Source organism: Mercenaria mercenaria, chromosome 6 (genome assembly GCF_021730395.1).
Source record: "Mercenaria mercenaria strain notata chromosome 6, MADL_Memer_1, whole genome shotgun sequence".
Lineage (NCBI taxonomy): Eukaryota > Metazoa > Mollusca > Bivalvia > Venerida > Veneridae > Mercenaria > Mercenaria mercenaria.
This window is the reverse complement of record NC_069366.1, coordinates 90,982,514-91,004,921: the sequence shown is the minus strand read 5'-3', so window position 1 is coordinate 91,004,921 and position 22,408 is coordinate 90,982,514. Positions and strand designations below refer to the sequence as shown.

The 22,408-nt window shown below is 35.0% G+C and overlaps 1 protein-coding gene across 2 annotated transcripts; it reads right to left on the bottom strand.

The window, feature by feature from the left end:
- Positions 1 to 799: 799 nt before the first annotated feature.
- LOC123549967 (uncharacterized) lies at positions 800 to 16,986 on the bottom strand. 2 transcript variants are annotated; one of them, XM_045338411.2, is made up of 6 exons: positions 16,489 to 16,986; positions 6,016 to 6,638; positions 5,646 to 5,816; positions 4,079 to 4,207; positions 3,630 to 3,760; positions 800 to 3,421 (listed from the first exon to the last, which is right to left on the bottom strand). In XM_045338411.2, the coding sequence occupies exons 2-6, from the start codon at positions 6,611 to 6,613 to the stop codon at positions 2,570 to 2,572; spliced, it is 1,881 nt and encodes a 626-aa protein (XP_045194346.1). In that variant the 5' UTR covers positions 6,614 to 6,638; positions 16,489 to 16,986; the 3' UTR covers positions 800 to 2,569. The 2 variants fall into 2 exon arrangements, with proteins under 2 accessions (XP_045194346.1, XP_045194345.1); XM_045338410.2 differs by having other exon boundaries at positions 3,618 to 3,760; positions 16,489 to 16,985.
- Between the last annotated feature and the right edge of the window lie 5,422 nt (positions 16,987 to 22,408).

The following is a 22,408-nucleotide window of genomic DNA, read 5'->3' as shown; positions in this document are numbered from 1 at the left end:
AGTTATTATTTTTCTGTATGTTTTCCGAATACTCACTGGTCAGAGTTTAAAATTTGGTGTTTCAGTGGAACATTTACATAAACTGATATTTCTTTGTTAGATCTGGGTCCTAAATATAACTTAAAAATACAGAAATAGTAACAAGATTATTTAGGAAAACCTAATATTTGTAATTCTAAACGGTCACGATGGTTTTTATATGTATGAACTTATTTTAACGCAAATATTTCGAGTTGTAGACATCTAAACCTTTTATGTTTAAAATAGTTTTTTCCTTGCCCTGTCCGTTCAAATTCAGTAAGGCGACGTGTTAAAAGGGAATATCCTGACAGACTGCGAAGTTTAGTTTTCACTTTTATTAATTAAATCCATAAAGATACTTCCGAGAGAAAATATCTATTTAGGTCACATCAACTGAAGTCAAGATATATATAATTTTCTTTCAACGACAGAAAACATGATATAAGGAGAATGCCCATGTGTTACTAAAATATCGAGACGTTCGCACGCACATTAATTTTGTTTTTCTTTTTAGAATGTCCTTGTTCTTTTGTGTTTGTTTCTTTCTATTTTCTTATATATTTATTTATTTATTTATTTATTTATTTTCATGTTGAGGTGGCCTAACCTGAATTTCCCCAAGAAATAACATATTATGATAACAAAAACAGTCTTTTCAAATATTAACTCGGGCGTTTTAATTTTGAGTTGACCCCTAGTTTATTGCGCTACGGGCGCCGCCATATTGGAAAGTTGGCGTAACGTCATATAGCATTACGGCCTATGGGGAAAAAAGAAAAATCCAAGATTATATCTTTGAAATACACTTTATTGAAAAAATGAAAAAAGGTCTAGAGATATTGATGTATGGTATATAAATATGTTTTTTTGGACGATGTTACCGATACTGATAATTCAGAAACGAGGAGGTAAACGTAATAGGTGGAACAGACTTTTTTTTTTTACCAGGTTCAATTCAATGTATTTAGTTAAAATCATTAGCCAAACAAAACTTCAATATTCTTATACTTATTGATTGTGTTTCGCATCAAATTTAGTCCAGTTATACAAATGGATAATCGAATAACTTAATAAGCAGAAATCCAGAAACTAAGCTTTTTATTTCACATAGTAATAAAACGAATTCTTAGGCTTACTTGAAGTTACATGGAAAACTTTAGTAGCAACGTCTGATATAAATAAAATACACGCATATTGGTGACGTTTTACCCCAACTATATATCAGAGACGTTGAAGGGGAAGGCGAAGGTTGAAATCTCAAACTCTCTAATGAGTCATGCAAGGTTTCATCAATTTATATCAAATACTTTTTGAGCTAGGCGTGTCACGAACTTCGGACGGACGAACGGACGGACGCACGGACAAGACCAAATCTATATGCCCCCACCACTCATGGGGGCACAAAAATAGAATAAACTACCGGATGTAAAAACAAAATCTCAGTTATTTTTGTATTCAGTAACCCGTCATTGTATTTTTATACTAACCACTACGAAAGGCCGAAAATGTTACATTTGTGTATGACAAAATCTTTGATGCATGTCGTTTAAATAAGAAAATGTAATATGATGAAAAGTAAGGGCCTTAGCCGTGCCATTGACTTGGTTCCAAATAACATTTTTATATTATTCATTTATAAAAAGGCTCGACAAAGAACTGCTTATGATATGGGAAGATATTCAGTACTCGTTCTAAGCTGGAGAACAGCAATGTCGTATGGACTGTTGAATTCAAAACGAAGTAATAAATGAAAACCAAATGCGACTCCATGCATATACTCAAGACACATGTCAGTATCCCATTTCAGTCCTTACATAAATAGAAGTAATCTTTAGTTTGCCTTTTTAATTGTTGTAAACCTTTGTTTATGCTAAATGTAGCATATTTGCCCGGGTTATCTGCATCTTCACCAATAAGCATTGAGATCACTTCAACCTGTGGCGACGCCACTCGTGAAAATATTGTATTATAGCGTTCACTCAGTGAAATACATTTCGATCTTAAATCAACACAAACAAATATTCCCCGTATCATAGACTCAATGCATCAGTTCTAAAGAAACTGGAAACACAATAAGACACAAATGCTATAAACGTATCACCGGATGACAAAACTTCTAAAAAAAGTGTGAATTATGAGAAACACAAAGTCCAGTTAATGCTACTTGAAAAAAAGTAAGATAAAGTAATAAAGTAACAAAATAATAATAAAACAAAAATAACAAAATAACAAACAAAAAAGAAAATAAAACAACAACAACAAAAAAAAAGAAAAATAACTACCAGATGTAAAAATAAAATCACAAAAAACAACAACAAAAAATAACAAAATAACAAATATAACTGACGTGGTTCCAAATGACATTTTTATATTATTCATTTATAAAAGGCTCGGGAAAGAACTGCTTATGATATTGGAGGATATTCAGTACTGGTACTAGTCTGGAGAACAGCAATGTCATATGGACTGTTTAATTCAAAACGAAGTAATAAATGAAAACCCAATGCGACTCCATGCATATACTCAAGACACATGTCAGTATCCCATTTCAGTCCTTACATAAATGAAAGTCATCTTTAGTTTGCCTTTTTAATTGTTGTAAACCTTTGTCTATTCTAAATGTAGCATATTTGCCCGGGTTATCTGCATCTTCACCGATAAGCATTGAGATCACTTCAACCCCTTCATCGTTAATATCATCAGCACATACCATAGAACCACTGTCACCTTTTTTACAAAATGTTTTATTTGTACTTTGTCTGTCTTCTACAATGATAAAAGATTTATCTTCATCTCTGTCACGAATCTCCGGCATGGTTATAATTCCCAAACCTGGTGAGGTTGTACCACCCCAGAGATGTACGTCCCTACTGCGAAGTTGTTTGGTTTCATAGCTACTTTCTTTTCCAGTCGTTAGAACTCCATCTTCCGTTTTAAACCTTGTATCACATTTTTCTTTGTCAATGGACTCTATCTCAACTGCCGAGATGTCAAGTGTTTTATCGTTTGGAATTTCTGGTAATGTTTCAGGTATAATTTTTGCCAAAATCTTCGTACATCCGTTTCGAAGAAGAACATTATTGTCAGAGGAATGAATAGCAACATGTCTAGACACTAAGGCACACAAATCCTTTCTGTTCTTCTTTGCAAAACCAGCAACAGTTCCATAACTCTTTCGATCTGGGTTTGGATGGACCTTGGCGCCTACTTTATATAATGGTTTGAAAGACCCAATTGATGGCACTATGTCATAGTTCATTATTTTATTCTTTCTTAAGACGCCTCTTACTTGGTTTTTTATCTCGTCATTGCAGGTATCATCGACAAATACTTGAAGCGTTTCAAATCGATAGCCACAACTTTTAACACACGCATCTATTGCATACAGCTCAGCTGCAACCTGAAGAATAAGCTACGTTCTTAGATTTTTCATATTGCCATCTTGAGAGATACTTAAATGGCAATTGCCTATGTTACAATTTTATTGCCTGTATATATGATGTAAGGTGCTTTGTGTTTATCAATAAGAATAATTATTGATAAAGATATGGTATATTCAAATTCGTTGTAATTGGTTAAATTTATAAGATACATACCTCATCACTTACATTTAGTTCAAGACTTTCATTGATCACTGGTCTTTCGTTTTCTGGTACTCTACTTCTGTCGTACATTCCTAATATTTCATCAAGGAGACGTTCGATCGAATCTCTATGCTTTTGTATCTTTTCTTCCAGCACTTAAGAACAAACAAAACAAACGTATTTACAGCACTTAAGTTTCAGCTTAAAGTAATAACCAGTATGTACCACATTCATCAAAGATCGTAAAGAGTAAAGTTGTAAAAAACATCAGTCATCCATTAGCACAGTCTGTGTTATAAAACAAATTCCTACACAAGTAGATGTCTTCAAACCATACTTCTGACATTTGTACTATGTTAACATTTATTTTTTCATGTTTGATTTTATTTTGTTAGATTTATTCATGTTTTAGAAAAGTACTAGAAGCTTCATAATGTATCAATAGAAAAATCAAATGTTTACTATTTCTTCACCTTTGGCACTATAGGCTTTACTTCTTGTTGCGTATTCCTTAAGTTCAACGTGTTTGGATCTCTGAACACAGTCCAGGGCTACTAACTTTTCTTTTCTTCTGTTTCTTGTGCCTCTATTCTTCGTCTTTCCTAATTTTATATATAATAATATCAACAAAGTTAATTCATCATTATAGATATTTAATTGATTTTGCTTGTCTAATTTTTCGTGTAAATACATTTATACATTTGCACAGACATTTATTTATTATTTCTACATCATTTTGATTTTATTGGAAACAAAACAAGAATTGGCAGAACGGTAATCAATGTTACAGTCTTATTGCTGATAATATCTTTTTCACAAATTTTATCATATATAAAGAATGTGAATCATGTTCCCGTTTTTGTTTTTGCTTAATATGATAACAGTTTATTCTTGCCTACCTAGCGGGAAAAGTATACATTTGGCCGAGCACGCGCAATGAATAGATATTCCTGTCTTTCCTGAGGGAAAAGCCTTGTCTAAAATAGCGTGCACTTAGGTGACGTCATATAGTACTGGCACTATTATGACGTCATAGGTATATAAATAATGTCAGGAAATACCCAAACTTATTTGTCTCCACGATCTATTTTTAACGTGATAAGCAAGAAAAATTCTAACATGTCTGCCTGTGTAAGAGCGCTGTTTCCCCAACTCTCCAGACAGCTTGGATAAAAAACCTCGTTAACGCTCGGTTTTCTATTCCACACTGTCCCTCGGGTAGGGAAAACCCCGTCTAACACAGGCAGGCATGTAAGATCCTTATACTAAAAACATGACAGACACAAAACTATCTGATTTAAATAATCCTTGTACATTGATTCAATATTCAATAATTTATTCTCATATGTAGATGTTACTTAATATAAAGATAGGAATTTCTGTACAGAAAATGTTATCCATTAATAAATGGCAAAGTCGAATTAATAATGTCATACATAGCATTATATAAAGTTGTTTCATTCAATTAAAAGGTGCCTTGCTAGTAAAAATGTTGGTGCAACTGATACATGGCGAAAAGTGTGAATAGGGCTTTCACATTCAATGTATGTTTTCGAAAAAATCGAGTGAGTTTATAGAGCACGTGACTATGAATCGATAGGCTCGTGTTCGATCCGCGGGAACAATTTTGCCATCCATGACGATTTGACCTCTTAAGGTAATGTGTCTGAAGTCGTTCGGATTCCACATTTATGCCAAGTGGAGAAATTATCGATTTCCATTTAGTGTGGAGAAAGCCCTGTTCAGGTAAACTCAGAATCATTGAATACCTACAATATCTTTAAACCCATCAAACAGACATCCGCCGTAATGTTTTCAGAAATTGCTTAAGTGTTCGAGAGCTGATATTATGGCAATACTTTTCATACCGAATACATAATAATACCGGCAAGTTTAAATGAATGTCGAACATAGAGGCACTTTCCTGTACTTATAGAATATGGTTCAACATATTAAGAATCTCAAATGTGTTAGTTTGTTAATTCGAAGATGAATGCTCAAGTTCACATATACTGAAACGCGGGTGCCGATTACGAATACCTTGCAGTTTTACACAAGTCTTAAAACGTGTGCTTTTTGTCATCTTCCTGGTTGTTTTTCTTTTTCTAGTTCCTTTCCCCAGTTTCCCTGATAAACGTTTCATTGGTGAACAGATCCCGCACGCGTTCGTACCGATGTACGTCTTTGATTCACTACGCTTCCTTTTTTGATCTGAAACAAATAGGTAGGTTTCCCTTTTTTAGTAGAAATATAAATATTTCGCATGTATAAACTAAACAACTGTAACAAAAAGCTGAAATGCAAATAAAACAGCCGGACTTTACAATCTTCATTTAACTGAAATATGTAACAAGTAACAATATAGATAATTTATTGAGCGTTTATTTCTCCATTATTGTTGCATACGTACCTTCATTAGTGTTATGTCTTCCGTTTGATTTGAGAAGTTTCACTAAGGTTTCGGTCGTATACTTCATTGGTCTGAAAATAATTTCTTCCAGGCCCACACTTGCTGTATCCTTTACATCTTCAACCAGAGAAACTTTAACATTTGAGTAACCTTCGAATAAATCAATAATTTGTTTGCGCTCCTTTGTATCATTTGTCGCAATAACGAATTGAACGTCTCTGTTTTTGCTGATGTTGTTGTGTAAAAACTCTGACATTCGGCTAGGCAGGAATACTATCGTTTCAGTTTGTATTTTTGTCAGTACTTCTTGCAAGCTGCTTCCTACAATAAACTTTTCTTCTGTATCTCCATTTGGAAACAATGCCTTTGATATAGATTTATTGGCCGTTTTGATACATTTCGTAGGTTTTTTGCTTAGGATAATGAAGTGCACATCTCCAAAACTTTCTGTCAAATCTGCACCACATCCAAAGCTAAGGGTAGCATTCAAGCCAGCAAATCTTTGCTGGAGATCTTTGAGCCGCCTCTTTGTATTGTGGTATCGTGGATAACACGTTTGGTTTGGTATTATGCAGGTGTAAAAGACCTTTTCCGACATGTTTTCTTATGGGTCACATCAGGATCTACAAATAATAATGTTATATAAGTCATTACTTGACATTACCTATTCGAATAGCATAGATAAGTGATCAAGCAGACAAGCAGAAAACCAAACCATTCAAAGAACATAATGTTACCATCAATTTATAAAACTGGCCATATGCTTATGCCGGCTGTTTTGAAACTCAAAGAAACTCTGTCTATCAAATCTATGAATGTTGCTTGGTGTAGATAAACTTTTTAAAGGTTTATACAGAAATCCGTCTGTGGTCAAAAGCCAATGTGACTCTGGCGTATTGATCCCTTAAGACATCTACTGGCCATAGGCAGTCACGTCATGAAACTTTGCCGCGTTGCGATAGGTCTAAGCGTTTTATCGGTTTGATTGAGTATGTTCATGAGAGGAAATGGAAAATGCAACACCCCTCGCGCCCCAATTTAGTTAAGTTCGGTGCGGTCCGATAGGTCTAAGCGTTCTTTTGTAACAAATCTGAAAGAAGATCCTTTAGAAGCATAGAACGTAGCCAAGCAAAATAATACAGACTCGGTATGATTGAGTCTGTTAATGAGAGATAATGGAAAGTACAACACCCTTCACGACCCCTATCATCGGCTTCAGCTGAACACTATTACATATGTATTGAATGGACTTCATGATCCAAAAGGACCAGAAAATACAACAAACACTGAATACAAGCGCAGGGAGACTTTTTACGGCAGCCACACGGCACTTGCAGATTGCTGTTGCGATAGTTATCTTCTACTTATTTAGTAGACAACAAGCTTTGCGTAAGGTTACTGGTGAGCGTTGTGTTATAATACTCGCGGAAGGAAGTAGTCATACGCAATATGCAGAATATTGTAAGATAATAATGATGTAAACTAATGAACAATTTCGTTACAATGTAACACAGCTTGTAGTTTAAAAGAATAATGCAATTAGAAAGAGAAAAAGAACAGTAGAAACGAAAACTCTTTCAAAAATAATAATACCTATACAAATGTTCAACCAACAACTACCGAGAGAATTTTGGCACAAACATCTCATTTGTCTTGTATTTAGCGAGTATATATGGTACACACATCTCGATTACATCAAAGACAACGCCTGCTTTGAAGGACTGTCGGCAGATCCATTAAGTCCCATCTATTTTCACCGGATTTTATAAACACATGTTTTAAGTTAACTTAGAATTATGAAATATACTGATTAACTACTATTCAATGAACATCGCTACATGAATACTGAATGAAATGTTTTTCTCTGTGTAAACATATCGTAACTTCAGTTGTACATTATGTATACTTTTAATAATTATTTCTTTCAAGAAATTATGTTACTGATAAATTACCATAATGATTTATTTATGCAACAGAATCGGAAACGGTAATACGTCTTGCGGAATACATCTATTAGGGCGCAAATGAGGGCAAATTATTCTGCACAGTTAATAACCCACTCCGTATGTGTGTAAATTAATTAAGACAGTTATGATATATGACATTTCGTTTTAAACATGTTTTAGTGATGCGTACATGGCGCTAAATAGCACGTCGACGTAACGTCAACATAATACCGCCGTGATGATTAAAATTACAAGTCAGGTATGCGGCAGCACTAATGGCGCCACATTAATAGATGTTCTTGTCTAAAAGTATATTAAAATCGAAAGTTTTCAAATTTCTCAAACAAGTAAAAAAAATATGTATTGAAATGTATATGCAACTAAATGATTATTTGATTTGCATCGAGAAATTTACACTCGTTCTTACTCGGATAAATATTTCTCCACTAAAGGCATGCGATATCGTCTCCGCCTAACTGGTGCAAAATGCTCATTACAAATAATCAGCTAATGTACACATGTGGACCAGTATCCAATGTCAATTATTAGGACGTCTTCAAGCTTCTGACGAGTGCAAAGATGATCACAAAATGGTATAACAGGCGCGTAGCTGGAGCATTTTTAATGTGGTGGTCGGGGTATCCTCCCCTTGATTACTTTTTTAATGTGAGAACGGCAAATGATGCATTTTAGCGTATATTTGAAGCAAAAATGTTGCACGAATTACTTGTTCTTTCTCTTTTTTTTATATAAAATGTATTGTTTTACTAGGTATCTGTGTAATATTGCACGTGTAAACTGTGGTTCGTATACATGTGTGCAAGTATTTATTCAAAACAGATGGTTCATGGTAACACACCTTCAAAATATCATTAAGATTGGATATATATCATTCAAGGGATATGTCTTTAAGTATATATACGATAGTTGTTAAAAAGAATTTTGCCATAACTCAAGCTTTGTTATCGTGATCCCGCGCTTCACGTATCGCCTGCCCGTGATGGAGAAGCGTGAAACGCGAAAGGACGATGGCGAAGAGCGAGATCACGATGTAAAAGTGCCACATTTTCGCGACTTTAGGCTTAGCTATCGTGTTCTCGTGCTTAGCCATCGTGAAGTTTGAGCTTCATGGATTTCTTTCTCAAGGGATATGAGAAGCACGAGGCCACGACGGCGAAATGCGAGATCACAAAATTTTAGCAATTTCATACTCCGCCATCATGATCTTGCATGACCAGCGATATAACGGTGGCGAAGCGTGAGATCACGATGACGAAGTGCGAAATTAAGAAAATTTCGCGTTTTTACGCTTGTGATCTCGTGCTTTGCCGTCATGATTTTGTGTTTCGCCATCGTGATCCAACGCTTCGCTTATCACCAGCGCATGATGGAGAAGCACAAAACGCAAAATTTCGAAGCGCGATATTGCAATGGCGAAGCGCGAAATTCACACTGTGATCTCGTGCTCCGCCATTGTGATTTCACGCTAGCAAAATTAATGTAAACAGTTAACTTCAAATATAAGAAACACAGTTATAATGAATCTGTCCCTATTTTAGCCCTTCTTTGATATAAAAACATAGCGTGATTGTTGATATATCTCAACGGCATCTAAAACCAATTGTTATTGGTTAAGGTCTTCTGAAATATAATACATGTTATTTAGTCACCTAATAGGCCATTGAAAAATATCGTGGAGTTAATGCGAAAAGGTACCATAACCTTCTTTTATTATCAGCATTTGGTACCTTTTGGCATTAACCCCACGATATGTAATCACTAATAATAAAGTAAGAAGATATTTATCTCACGTCACAAACTGTACTATTGTTCGACTTGTGCCGGTGTCATACCCGGGCAGAAGTGTAGGGTTTAATTGGATGTAATTATTTGACTTATATTGAACTTTATTTTCTACAACAATGTCAACATGGAATGATTGATATTTGTATACATATAACTACAATTATATCAGATACACTATGTCGTCTAAAAATAACGTAATAAGAAGTAAGTCTGCATTATTATAAAAATTAGCCTATTCAAAATTTCTTTTAGGCTTGAAAGTAAACATTTTTTTCATTTTTTTGACATTGTATTATAGTTCTTTTATAAAAGATTTCCTTTTTAAACCGTTAGCATAGACGGCGTGTGATTGTAATATTCCATATGTTCAGAATTATTACAAAATAAATAATCAAATAGTACGATAAAAATAAATTCCAAAACTGCACCTCAAGTGTTATAAAACTACAAAGACAACGCATGTTAAATCAATTAATTATATAAATCAGTTTGATATACAAATAATGTCTAGTGGTAAGGAACATGTAATATAGTTTTAACGAACACATTTTGCTTGTCCCGATAAGTTATAACCGGTATTTACCCTACTATAAACAGAATATGAAGTAAGCAATGACTGCATTTGAAGCAATCTCCGTTGCATGATATTGACTTCTGATTGCAACGAAAGAGATTAGCCAGTTAAATTTTGTATGCTTGCGCAGCTGCGTATCTGCGTAAAAGCAGCTTCGCGCCTATAGCATGACTTTCCACTTTTTTCACCTACACTTGATTTATTTTGACTTCATTCTGTGACTTTTGAGCTCGCTGTGACGAAAGTTAACAGAGTTATTGCGATACCCTCTCCGTCGGCGTCGTTCGTTGATACCTAGGTAACGATTCATAGAAAACTCGTATTTCATTTAAAACTCATGTCTTCATACATGTTTTCTCCATAATAATACTAACCGAGTGATAATATTCCATATTTCTTGATTTCATTTTGATGAAATTACGGGCTGTGTTCAAAAAGTATTGTGTATTGTGGTCCGAAAACTTGAAAACTGACGAAAACGTGCATATTGTCATTTCATACCCTCACAATATTCCCCGTGGTGAGAAATGCATAATTTTAGTCTATGGATCCATTTCCGGAAAGAGTCACGGTAGGCTGATTTTGGTATACTACGGAGATACTGATGGACAGCAGAACCGAGAGCTGGTCGCGATCGATATCTACAACCAGAAAGGAAGTTTTTCAGTTTTGGAAACAGAAAGAAGTCGCATGGCGCCAGATCTGGGTAATAAGGTGGATGTGGTAGCACAGTAACTCTCTCCGACTTCAAAAACTGTGTTACTGTACTAGAGATGTTCGCTGAAGCACTGTCATGCAACAGTCGAACATGTTTGAAACCTGTAACTGGGTGATGTTTCTTGTAGTACTTCTTTATTTTTTTTTTAAAGATAAATCCACGGTAGTACCTACCAGTAACACTTCTACCCTTTTTACTGGAATCCGTAGTGCTATACCTTCGCTGGAGAAGAATAAGGAATACAAAACTTTCTTTGCACTAAAAGTGCGTTTTACAATTATTGGCCTGTGGCCATGTTTGGTGGCCCATATTTTGTTCCCAACTTTTCTGACAGGTTCAAAATAATGCACCCAGGTTTCATCACCTGTAACAACATTTTGCAAAAAACCTTTTCGTCGTATTTTAGGAATGTTTAAGCATTCTTTTGACAGTTTCAACACGTAGCCTTTTTGGTCATCAGTCGAAAGATGGGATACCCACCTAGCAGAAATCTTTCTAACTTTCAAGATTTTCTTTAAAATAAAATGAACTGTCGATAGTGAAATGCAAACAATGCGTGCAGTATTGCGTACAGTATATCTAGCATCATTTAAAAAAAATTCTGTGATTTTCAAAACATATTGCTCACACGTTCCTGTTCTTGGCCGAGCTGATTTGGGGGCATTTTCAACAGACTCTACACCACAATCAAATTACTTTTTCCACCTGCGAACCGTCTCATAAGACACTAGACCCATAAACACGGGTTAATTTCGGGAAAAAGCTCTTTCAAAGAACAACCGAGTTTACTGTGAATTTTTATATATGTCCGAATTTCTTCAGTATTTGTTATTCGTTTCCAACCATTTTTGCGACAGTGCTAAACGACTGTCCAAATTGAAATAGCGACAACTCGGTAAAACGGTTATTGAAAGGATACATGTATATACTTTTGTGTAGATAATGAATAGAGGTAATCAGTTGTATAAACATCAACGTGAAATTCCTCATGGAAATGGCGTGTCACCACAATACACAATACTTTTCGAACACTCCTCGTATATCCTTTTTGTATTAAATCTTTGTCATCAACAAAATTGTGTTCGCGATTGTCAGCTCAGTAACTACACATCAAAAAATCAAACATTTTCGCACACTTCTCGGCCATGGTAATATCAATTGAAAGACATTTGTTCAACAACTCTTTCTTTTATTTTGATGATATTCTGCCCCTTTTGTACTTGGCCATTTTTTAGTCTGTGTGAAGTTAGCAGAATAGCAGAATGGCAGAATAACTCCAGCAGAATAGCAGAATAGCAGAACAGCAGAATAACTCCAGCAGAATAACAGAATAGCAGAATAGCAGAATAACTCCAGCAGAATGGCAGAATAGCAGAATAACTCCAGCAGAATGGCAGAATAGCACAATAACTCTAGCAGAATGGTAGAATAACACAATAACTCCAGCAGAATGGCAGAATAGCAGAATAGCACAATAACTCCAGCAGAATGGCAGAATAGCAGAATAACTCCAGCAGAATGCCAGAATAGCAGAATAACTCCAGCAGAATGGCAGAATAGCAGAATAACTCCATCAGAATGGCAGAATAGCAGAATAACTCCAGCAGAATGGCAGAACAGCAGAATAGCAGAATAACTCCAGCAGAATGGCAGAATAGCAGAATAACTCCAGCAGAATGGCAGAATAGCAGAATAGCAGAATAACGCTAGCAGAATGGCAGAATACCAGAATAGCAGAATGACTCCAGCAGAACGGTAGAAAAGCAGAATGGCAGAATAAATCAAGCAAAATAGCAGAATAGCAGAATAAATCTAGCAGAAATGCAGAATAGCAGAATTACTTTGAAACTGAATCTTGAACTGAATAATTTGAGTAAACACCTATTTCTGTACAAAGACATATTCTATGACAGTGTACGTAATAATAATAATAACGACAATAATGATATTAACAATCATAACAGCCTTACTTATTTAAACAAAAAGTAATGACCGCAACCTTCCCCCTGAAGTTATTTTACCTCTGTTGCGAATGCAGTGCTTTAACAGCCTTACATGATATGCACAGACGGGCTGCATATCGATGTTCAAACCCACTGGTTAATGGTGTTATTACAGATTATTAGAAAAAAAGAAATACTACACACAATCTTACCAGTAGTGCCTGCACCAACAATTACGTTTAATTAAACAAACATTAAAAATATAAATGTTAAAATGTAAAACCTTTTACAAAAATTCAAAAAACTATTATAGGCTGCTAAAATAGTTAGCACAACATTTAGAACAATGACACGAAGTCTCTGAAATACAGTGTCTTAAGATTTTTTAATGTGGCACGTGTTTTTCTTTTGCGTAGTTCTAACGGCAGTTCATTCCACAGTTTTGAACCAATAGTACATAAACTTCTATTATTGAATGTTTTGCACTTGTTGTATGGAACAACATAACGACATTCAGAATTTCCGGACTATCTCAAACCTTATGTACTATGAATATACTGTCTAAGCAATTCTGTTAAATACATTGAACTCAATCCTTGCTTTCACCGGCAACCAATGTAGGTCATACAATGCCTGTTTAGAACTGTCAAATTTTCGGTTATGGACAACTTTTGCGCATATGTTTTGAATACGTTGCATCATACGCACCTCACCGTTAGCTACACCATACAGTATGGCATTGCAGTAATCCAGATGTGAAATAACAAGAGACAAAACTAAAATTTCAGTGGCTTATTTTGTTAAATATTAACGGATGCTCTTATTTCGTAGGTTATTCAACATGACTGTACGAAATTGGCGATTTATATGATCTTTAAAGTTCAGTGTTGCGTCAAGAAATGCACCGAGATATCTAATTATGCTTGCACGTTTGATATCATCACCCGCAATGTTAATCGCATTTGTGAAATATTTGTTCAATTGAGGTCAGCTAAAAGACATGATAAATTCAGTTTCTGAAGTGTTCATTTTCAGTTTGTTTCTATTCATCCTGCTGGAGTTATTCTGTTATTCTGCTATTTTGCCATTCAACTGAAGTTATTCTGCTATTCTGCCATTCTGCTGGAGTTATTCTGCTGTTCTGCCATTCTGCTAGAGTTATTCTGCTATTCTGCCATTCTGCTAGAGTTATTCTGCTATTCTGCCATTCTGCTGGAGTTATTCTGCTATTCTGCTGGAGTTATTCTGCTGGAGTTATTCTGCTATTCTACTATTCTGCCATTCTGCTGGAGTTATTCTGCTATTCTGCCATTCTGCTGGAGTTATTCTGCTATTCTGCTATTCTGCCATTCTGCTGGAGTTATTCTGCTATTCTGCTTTTCTGCCATTCTGCTGTGTTTTTCTGCTATTCTGCTATTCCGCCATTCTGCTGGAGTTATTCTGCCATTCTGCCATTCAGCTGAAGCTATTCTGCTATTCTGCTGGAGTTATTCTGCTATTCTGCTAGAGTTATTCTGCTATTCCGACATTCTGCTGGATTTATTCTGCTATTCTGCCATTCTGCTGGAGTTATTCTGCTATTCTGCTGGAGTTATTCTGCTATTCTGCTGGAGTTATTCTGCTATTCTTCCATTCTGCTGGAGTTATTCTGCTATTCTGCTGAAGTTATTCTGCTATTCTGCCATTCTGCTGGAGTTATTCTGCTGTTCTGCCATTCTGCTAGAGTTATTCTGCTATTCTGCCATTCTGCTAGAGTTATTCTGCTATTCTGCCATTGTGCTGGAGTTTTTCTGCTATTCTGCTGGAGTTATTCTGCTATTCTGCTGGAGTTATTCTGCTATTCTACTATTCTGCCATTCTGCTGGAGTTATTCTGCTATTCCGCCATTCTGCTTGAGTTATTCTGCTATTCTGCTATTCTGCCATTCTGCTGGAGTTATTCTGCTATTCTGCTACTCTGCCATTCTGCTGGAGTTATTCTGCTATTCTGCCATTCTGCTGTGTTTTTCTGCTATTCCGCCATTCTGCTGAAGTTATTCTGCCATTCTGCTATTCTGCCATTCAGCTGAAGTTATTCTGCTATTCTGCTATTCTGCTATTCTGCTGGAGTTATTCTGCTATTCTGCTAGAGTTATTCTGCTATTCCGCCATTCTGCTGGATTTATTCTGCTATTCTGCCACTATGCTGGAGTTATTCTGCTATTCTGCTGGAGTTATTCTGCTATTCTGCTATTCTGCCATTCTGCTGGAGTTATTCTGCTATTCTGCTGGAGTTATTCTGCTTTTCTGTTATTCTGCTATTCTGCTAACTTCACACAGATCATTTTTTATCGATATTCCTTTCGTGATTGACAGTAAATTGTCAATATGATAAAAAATAAAATATAAATAGATAATAATAATGATAACATCAATAAATAGATCATTTCGAAGCATAGAGTGCAACCAAGTAAAATGATAGCAGCCTCGGTTTTACTGTGTCTGTTCATGACAAGTAGGCCCCTAATACTAGTATTGAAAAAACTGCAACACCCCTAAAGCCCCGTATCACCGGCTTAAGCGGAATTTTGCTAAAGTAAAAATGCGGATGTCTATTATAGTAAACTATGATCCAAAAGAGCAGAAAATGTAATAAAATTTATTAACTTAGAAGGGAAATTTTGCAAAATTACTGGCGAGCGTAGTTGGTAGTGGTGTCAGGTTTCGGTTCAATATAAAAGCCCGTTCTGACATTTTCACTCAACTTTTTCTTTTTTACAATTTAGATTTAATCAACATTCATTTCTGTTTTCAAAATATAGTAATTTACCACTAACACCAGACCAGAAAGAATATGCCATTGCACATTATACCTCCGCTAGGTATACTATGAGAATCATGGACATTACTAACCTCTTTCTGTGTGTGTAAATCAGCATAAAGCTTGCAGTTCGGTAAATGGGATCTATGCTTATTGGACAATTGATAATTTATCATCCATCGTACACCGGTCAAATCAATGATGCTTATCGAGTTATTTATGTTTTCAGAAAAATGCTACAGTTCATTTAAAAATGTCCAGTTACATGAGCTTCACAATGGATTAAGTGCTTTACTCAATTATTTGTATGCAGACTGTCATTCCGTTTACATCCAAACATGAAAGATTCATATAATAGGGCAATGGTACTTTAGTGTAGGTTAGAGTTCGTATATAGAAATAAAGAAAGTTCTGTATTACTGGTCTGTCTAGTAGACAAAGTTAGGTTAATGCAACAAAATAGCCAAAGAACAATTATCATAACAAAAGCTAAAGCTTATTTAAAGATAAATATAAATAAAAACGTGTACTATAATACAAGACTGTGATATGCAGTGTACGTTAACCATTTTACTATTTTTGTCAGTATTGTATTGAAAAATTAGGTAAGATCATTTTCATTATTATTGGTATATATTGTCAACAAATCAAAAATTCAAAATCATCGACTATGACTATAACATTTACCTGTTATTATTTTATCAAGTGTAATATAGATATAAATCCAGCCTGTATATCAGTGTTTTTATATCCATTTCGTACAAATTACTTTTGTTTTTAATAAGTTCATAAAATATCTGTCACTGTTTCACTTCATGATAAAGTATGTATCAATAGATGTATACAGTGTTTTCCTTCCCATGTAAATAAGTTCTTTTTAAACTTACTCCATACTGATACTGTTTTACAATTCTATTGACATCCAATGATAACACTGATATGAAACGTATAAAGAAATGATAAACTGATGTTAAACTCGTGAAATACACACAAAAAGACATAATGAATTTTAACACAAATGTTAATAAGCAGAGGCAAGTACTAATTCACTTAATCATGATATTTTAGTAAAGTCAACAAATTGAAGTTATAGAGTTTTAATGTAATTATTTTTATTTTATTATGAATTATTTCAGCACCAACACAATATTCATTCGAATTCATGCACAGTAGTAATCAACTATATTATCTATGTAAAGCTATTTTATTACCTTTCCTTTACTTCAATAAATGTTCACACAAAAGTTTGGATTTTATAGACATTGACCAGTAGGCGTGTACTCAAATAGCTTTCGACACGCCTAGCGTATAACCGCCAGTCGTGTATAAATAGTGTTAAAACACGGTTTTGCTATAAATTATTTCTTAAATAAAGCATAACATTGTTTTTGATCTTGTCTGAAATAGTTAATTTCAGTTCTGAAAAAAGTCAGGTATAGTTTAAATATTATGTAACATATACTGCAAATTAAAACATTGTCTTAGAAATAAAAGAGACTTAAGTTAATCGGTGAGAGTAGAACCTCAATACTTCAACAAGCTCAGACAAAACATGTAAAAGCAGGCTAATATCAACTCTCAAGTGTCGTAATGGTTTATTCCAGCCAGCCTTCAGCCGGTCAAGATTTATTCAAAATGCCGATTTTGCAAGGGAAATACATTACAATGCATATAGCATCGCATTTATTTTATTTGACCATAATGATAGAACATAGGTAAATTTAAAACTGTTAAATCTTTCATTGAAATCTATTAAAATCAATGTTGTAAGATATTTTTCATTGTGCAAAAATCTCAAAATTTAAATTCCCATAAACTTTTAGTATTGAAACATGATCGATGGCGATTTTTTTTTACAATTTAGTAATGTATAAAATCAAGCACGCAATCCTTTTTATGCCCCCGAAGGTAGGCATATTAAAATCGCACTGTCCGTCCGTGCGTCTGTGCGTCCGTGCGTCCGTGCGTCCGGTTTATTCTTGTCCGGGCTGTAACTCCATCAAGGGATTTTGAAATCACTTGGAATAAATGTTCACCATAATGAGACGATGTGTCATGCGCAAGACCCATACCCTTACCCCCAGGCGCGTAGCTGCCATTACGCAGATACGCAGCTGCGTAGTGAAAATATAGCAAGCATTCACAATTGAATTGGCTTATTTTTTTTGGTGCAATAAGAAGTCTATATCATGCAACGGACATACGTAATCTTTGCTTACTTCGTATTCTGTTTAAAGTAGAATGTATCCCGGTTATAATATAACAAGCTCATCTAGACATGCAAAATGTGTTTGTTAAAAATATAGTTAACAAGTTCCTTGAAGGCGTTTTTGTTTTTGTTTGTTTTGTTTGTTTTGGGTTTAATGCCGTTTTTCAACAGTATTTCAGTGATGTAACGGCGGGCAGTTAACCTAACCTGTGTTCCTGAGTTCTGTACCAGTACAAACCTGTTCTCCGCAAGTAACTGCCAACTTCCCCACATGAATCAGAGGTGGAGGACGAATGATTGCAGACACAATGTCTTTTATCAAATCGTCACGGAGAACATAAGCCCCGCCCAGGGATCGAACTCACGACCCCGCGATCCGTAGACCAACGCTCTCCCTACTGAGCTGAGCGTTTTTGTATAGCAAACTGATTTACACAATAAGTATAGCAAATCTTGGCTTACAAGCCTAAAATAAATTTTGAATAGGCTATTTTCTATAATACTGCAAACGTATTGTTCCCACATAATAACCATTAGTTGTTTTCAGACGAAATAGAATATCTGATATATCTTGTGATTGTACTTAAATGTATATACAATCACTAATCATCCCACGGTCACATTGTTTTAGAAAATAAAAAGGCCTATAGAAATCAAATAATTGCACCAAACTTAAATCCAATGCTTTTATCCGTGTATGACACCGGGACAAGTCGTACGACATTACAGTTCACAATGAGATGAATATATTCTTTCTTTATCATTGATGATGATATATTTTTCAATGGCTTTACAGGTAACTAAAGTGTACAACAACAGTCTTAAAAATATCAGATCAAGACTTCAGAAAAATAACTGCTTTGGTGGTGTGTGGTCCCAGGTGTGTGGCTATGAAAAGTTAGGTGAGGTTAGGTGCGGTTAGGGTTTGGCTATTTTACAAACTTAAGTAACATCTTGTTTTAAAACAATATGAGGCAATTAACTGATCAACATTTTACAAATAACCCTAACCCTAACCTAACCCTAACCCTAACCCTAACCCTAACCCTAACCCTAACCCTAACCCAAAACCTAACCCTAACCGAAAGAGGGCCTTTGTACGGGACGAATCTGCCCTTGCAAGTAGGCTGTGGCTGCCTGTGCGTGCATGATCCCTTTATCGAAGGAACTACAAAACCACTCTTACCCCTTTTAACCCCTTCCATTTTAAACTTTATCACACGGAGACTGCATTCCTATACAAAGGCCCTAGACAATTGATTTTAACTCCGCCATTGCCTGGTCTGTCTGTCCGTCAAACCATTGGGCTAGGAAAACACTGTACTGTATTTGTCTTCTGTGTGTTTGTGTTTTATTTTTATCCCTCAAATTTTGAGGGACTTCAAAAAGTAGCTAAATGGTATCCTAGCAGTCAGTGTTAGCTTGAGGTAGAGCGGTTATTATCACAGATGTGCTTGTTTAAAATGTGTTAACCAGAGATATTTATATGCCTCATAAATAACAATTGGTAAAGTTTAAAATTGTTTTATTAACAGTCAGTCGTATGTATTAATTCAATAAGAAATATTTCTACCATAAATTTCACAGGGAAACGTAGCCGAACGGTTATCGAGTATGACTTTCCTTTTAGAATGTCAATTACAATTAATAACATGTTTACAGTTACAAACGTTCCCTTAAATCACTAACTGAAACGTTTGATATACGTATAAGAAATGCTCTAAGTCCAGTATATAAAGGGCCTTTGTATAGGGGCCTTTGTATAGGGGCCTTTATACGGGAAAGGCCTTTATATAGGATGAATATGTGGTGAGAATACAAGTACTAACAGTTAGAGGGCCTTTGTACGGTACGATCTGCATTCCTATACAAAGGCTTACCATTATACGGTACGATATTGCAAGTAGGCGGTGGCTGCCTGTGCGTGCATGATTCCCTCATCTTAGGAACCACAAAACCGCTCTTACCCCTTTTAACCCCTTCCATTTTTTTCCCCACGGAGCCAAAATGTACAAGGCCTTTATACGGGAAAGGCCTTTATATAGGATAGATTCTGATATCGCAAGTAGGCTGTGGCTGCCTGTGCGTGCATGATCCCTTTATCTAAGGAACTCTTACCCCACTCTTACCCCTTCTAACCCCTTCCATTTCTTTTCCCAAGGAGCCAAAATGTAGAAGGCCTTTATACGGGAAGGGCCTTTATATAAATCCTAATGTTGTTTGATCTGTCATATTGTTCTAAACTATTCATGTATTCCAGTAACTAGAAACCTAGCTTTTGTTATATTCTTCTGGTAACTGGACGCTTAGCATGTCCTCTAGGGGTTTTCTAGCCGTCCGGTATGAATTTAAGTATTTTGCAATGAAAGTATCTGATATTTGCTGCACTATGTCTGATCAATATTTTTTTTTGCTTATATATATCGTTTTTTAAAAATGTTTCAATAGTGTTATTGTGCGCTTTAGTTGTGCTGAGATAAATATTGAAAACAGAAGTATCAAAGATGATTGCAAAGATAAAATATTTTATTTTTATGTTAGAGGATATGCTGAGAAATGTAAGAACTTCAATCTCCTAACATGAATATGATCATAAAAAATACTTTTTTTACTTAAAATATTTAGATCCAGCCTATCATTTTCCATTGAAAATTATGACGTTCATTTCGTATGAACAACAAAAGGAAAGGCGCAAAAGTTACGTCATCGCTGCTTAGTGAAAACCGACCGCTGTTTCGACGACGTCCACGTATAGTCAGGGAGAACGCTCCTTAGATGACGTCGCAGTTGTTCCGTCTGGTGAACAGAATGGCCAGGGAGCTGATTTAAATGTTAAATGCCACAACATATGTGCAATTTATAATATCATCTTGTTTGCAAATGGAAAGGAAATATAATGTAAATATAAGAAATGAAAGTTTTTTCGGTGTTCATGCGAAATGAACGACAGAATAGGATCGGCAGCTAGCGCGATTCATGGATTTGCCGATCTTATTCTGTCGTTCATTTCGCATGAACACCGAAAATATCATTTCATTTCTTAAATGTCTTTAACCATCTTCAACAAATTATATATATATCTCAAAATTATGTACATACCGTGTGTACGATTTTTCAATTAACTTGTATAAATATGGTGTAAATTAACTGTTTAAACATTCACTTTTCCAAAAAGTCTTTAGACTTTGGCAATTTATTTCTTTGTTTTATTCATTTCTGCATTATAAAATTTATCATGATTCAGTTTTTACTCGTCGACAGTTATGTGATTATAAGATTTGAATTTGGCCTAGCATCTGTTATCAGGTAAATATTATTAATATCTTAGGCAAACAAAAATGATCAATCTAATTAATTCATTACACTATTCCTAAACAAAATGATTACCGGCCTGCTAGAAAATCTTTAGAGAACAGGTTAGGCGTCCGCTTACCGAATAGCTAGAACGTAGGCTAGGCGTCCAGTTTCCAGATATCTAGACACATCATTCAAAATACAGAACTTGGAATGGATGATTCTAACGAATGACATATATCTGGTCTTATGAGATTGCCTTCAAATTGTACCGGCAAACTAAAAAATAGTTACAAGTTAAAAGTTCACTTGCCATCAGTGAATAAAGCAAAGGGCTTCATTCAATGCATGTGAAATCAAAAACAAGAAAAAAAGTTTATTGCCATGTCAGTGTTGATTATATTCAGCTGTGGAAAAGTCACTTCATTCCGCATATAACTTTTTACCTTATATTTGTAAAGTTTAGCGATTGGCCCTTAATTCAAACTTACAATGTGTAAAATCTTCTTGCATTCTATGACTGCGAGAATGTTAGCCCAGTTTCGAACATGCGCTCTCTAACCTGTACAGAACCCCTTTTCAAACCTTTGACATGATAATGGCATGAACATAAAATCGAGTCAATTCACAGACCTGTCTAATTCAATGAACAATTCAATGTAATATAGTATTTAACTTAAGCTTTTAAAAATGAAATTCAATACATTTGAACAAAAATACACACGTGGAAGCCAGTTTACTTTCAATCGATGCGCGAGTAAATTTTTACCTTAGATATTTTCTTGGGTACATATCATTCATAATTGGAAACAATTTTAATATGAAATTTACATATAAAATAAACAACAAAATTTAATCCCAACAAACATACGAAATACCATAATCCATCTTTAAAATAAGCAATCAACGAATTAATACACCAGTAAATATCTGTTCTTAACTGAACCCCGAGAGTTTAATGTCAATGAAATCATATACATGTAATTTCAGCCTAACTCTTTTTGTTAAAAAAGCCTATTATAATAAATTTCTAAATTACTTTAAACGATGCGTCGAATGTCCCAAAAAAATCGGACAAAAGCAGCCATAAGATTTTTATTAAAT

What these genes read in the sequence shown, in the direction of transcription:
- LOC123549967 (XM_045338410.2), bottom strand. Translation starts at nt 6,613, where the DNA reads ATGTCGGAAAAGGTCTTTTACACCTGCATAATACCAAACCAAACGTGT. An exon ending in GACTTGTGTAAAACTGCAAG is followed by an intron (nt 4,208 to 5,645) that starts GTATTCGTAATC and finishes ATATAAAATTAG; the next exon opens with GAAAGACGAAGAATAGAGGC. An exon ending in AACTAAATGTAAGTGATGAG is followed by an intron (nt 3,422 to 3,617) that starts GTATGTATCTTA and finishes CTTATTCTTCAG; the next exon opens with GTTGCAGCTGAGCTGTATGC.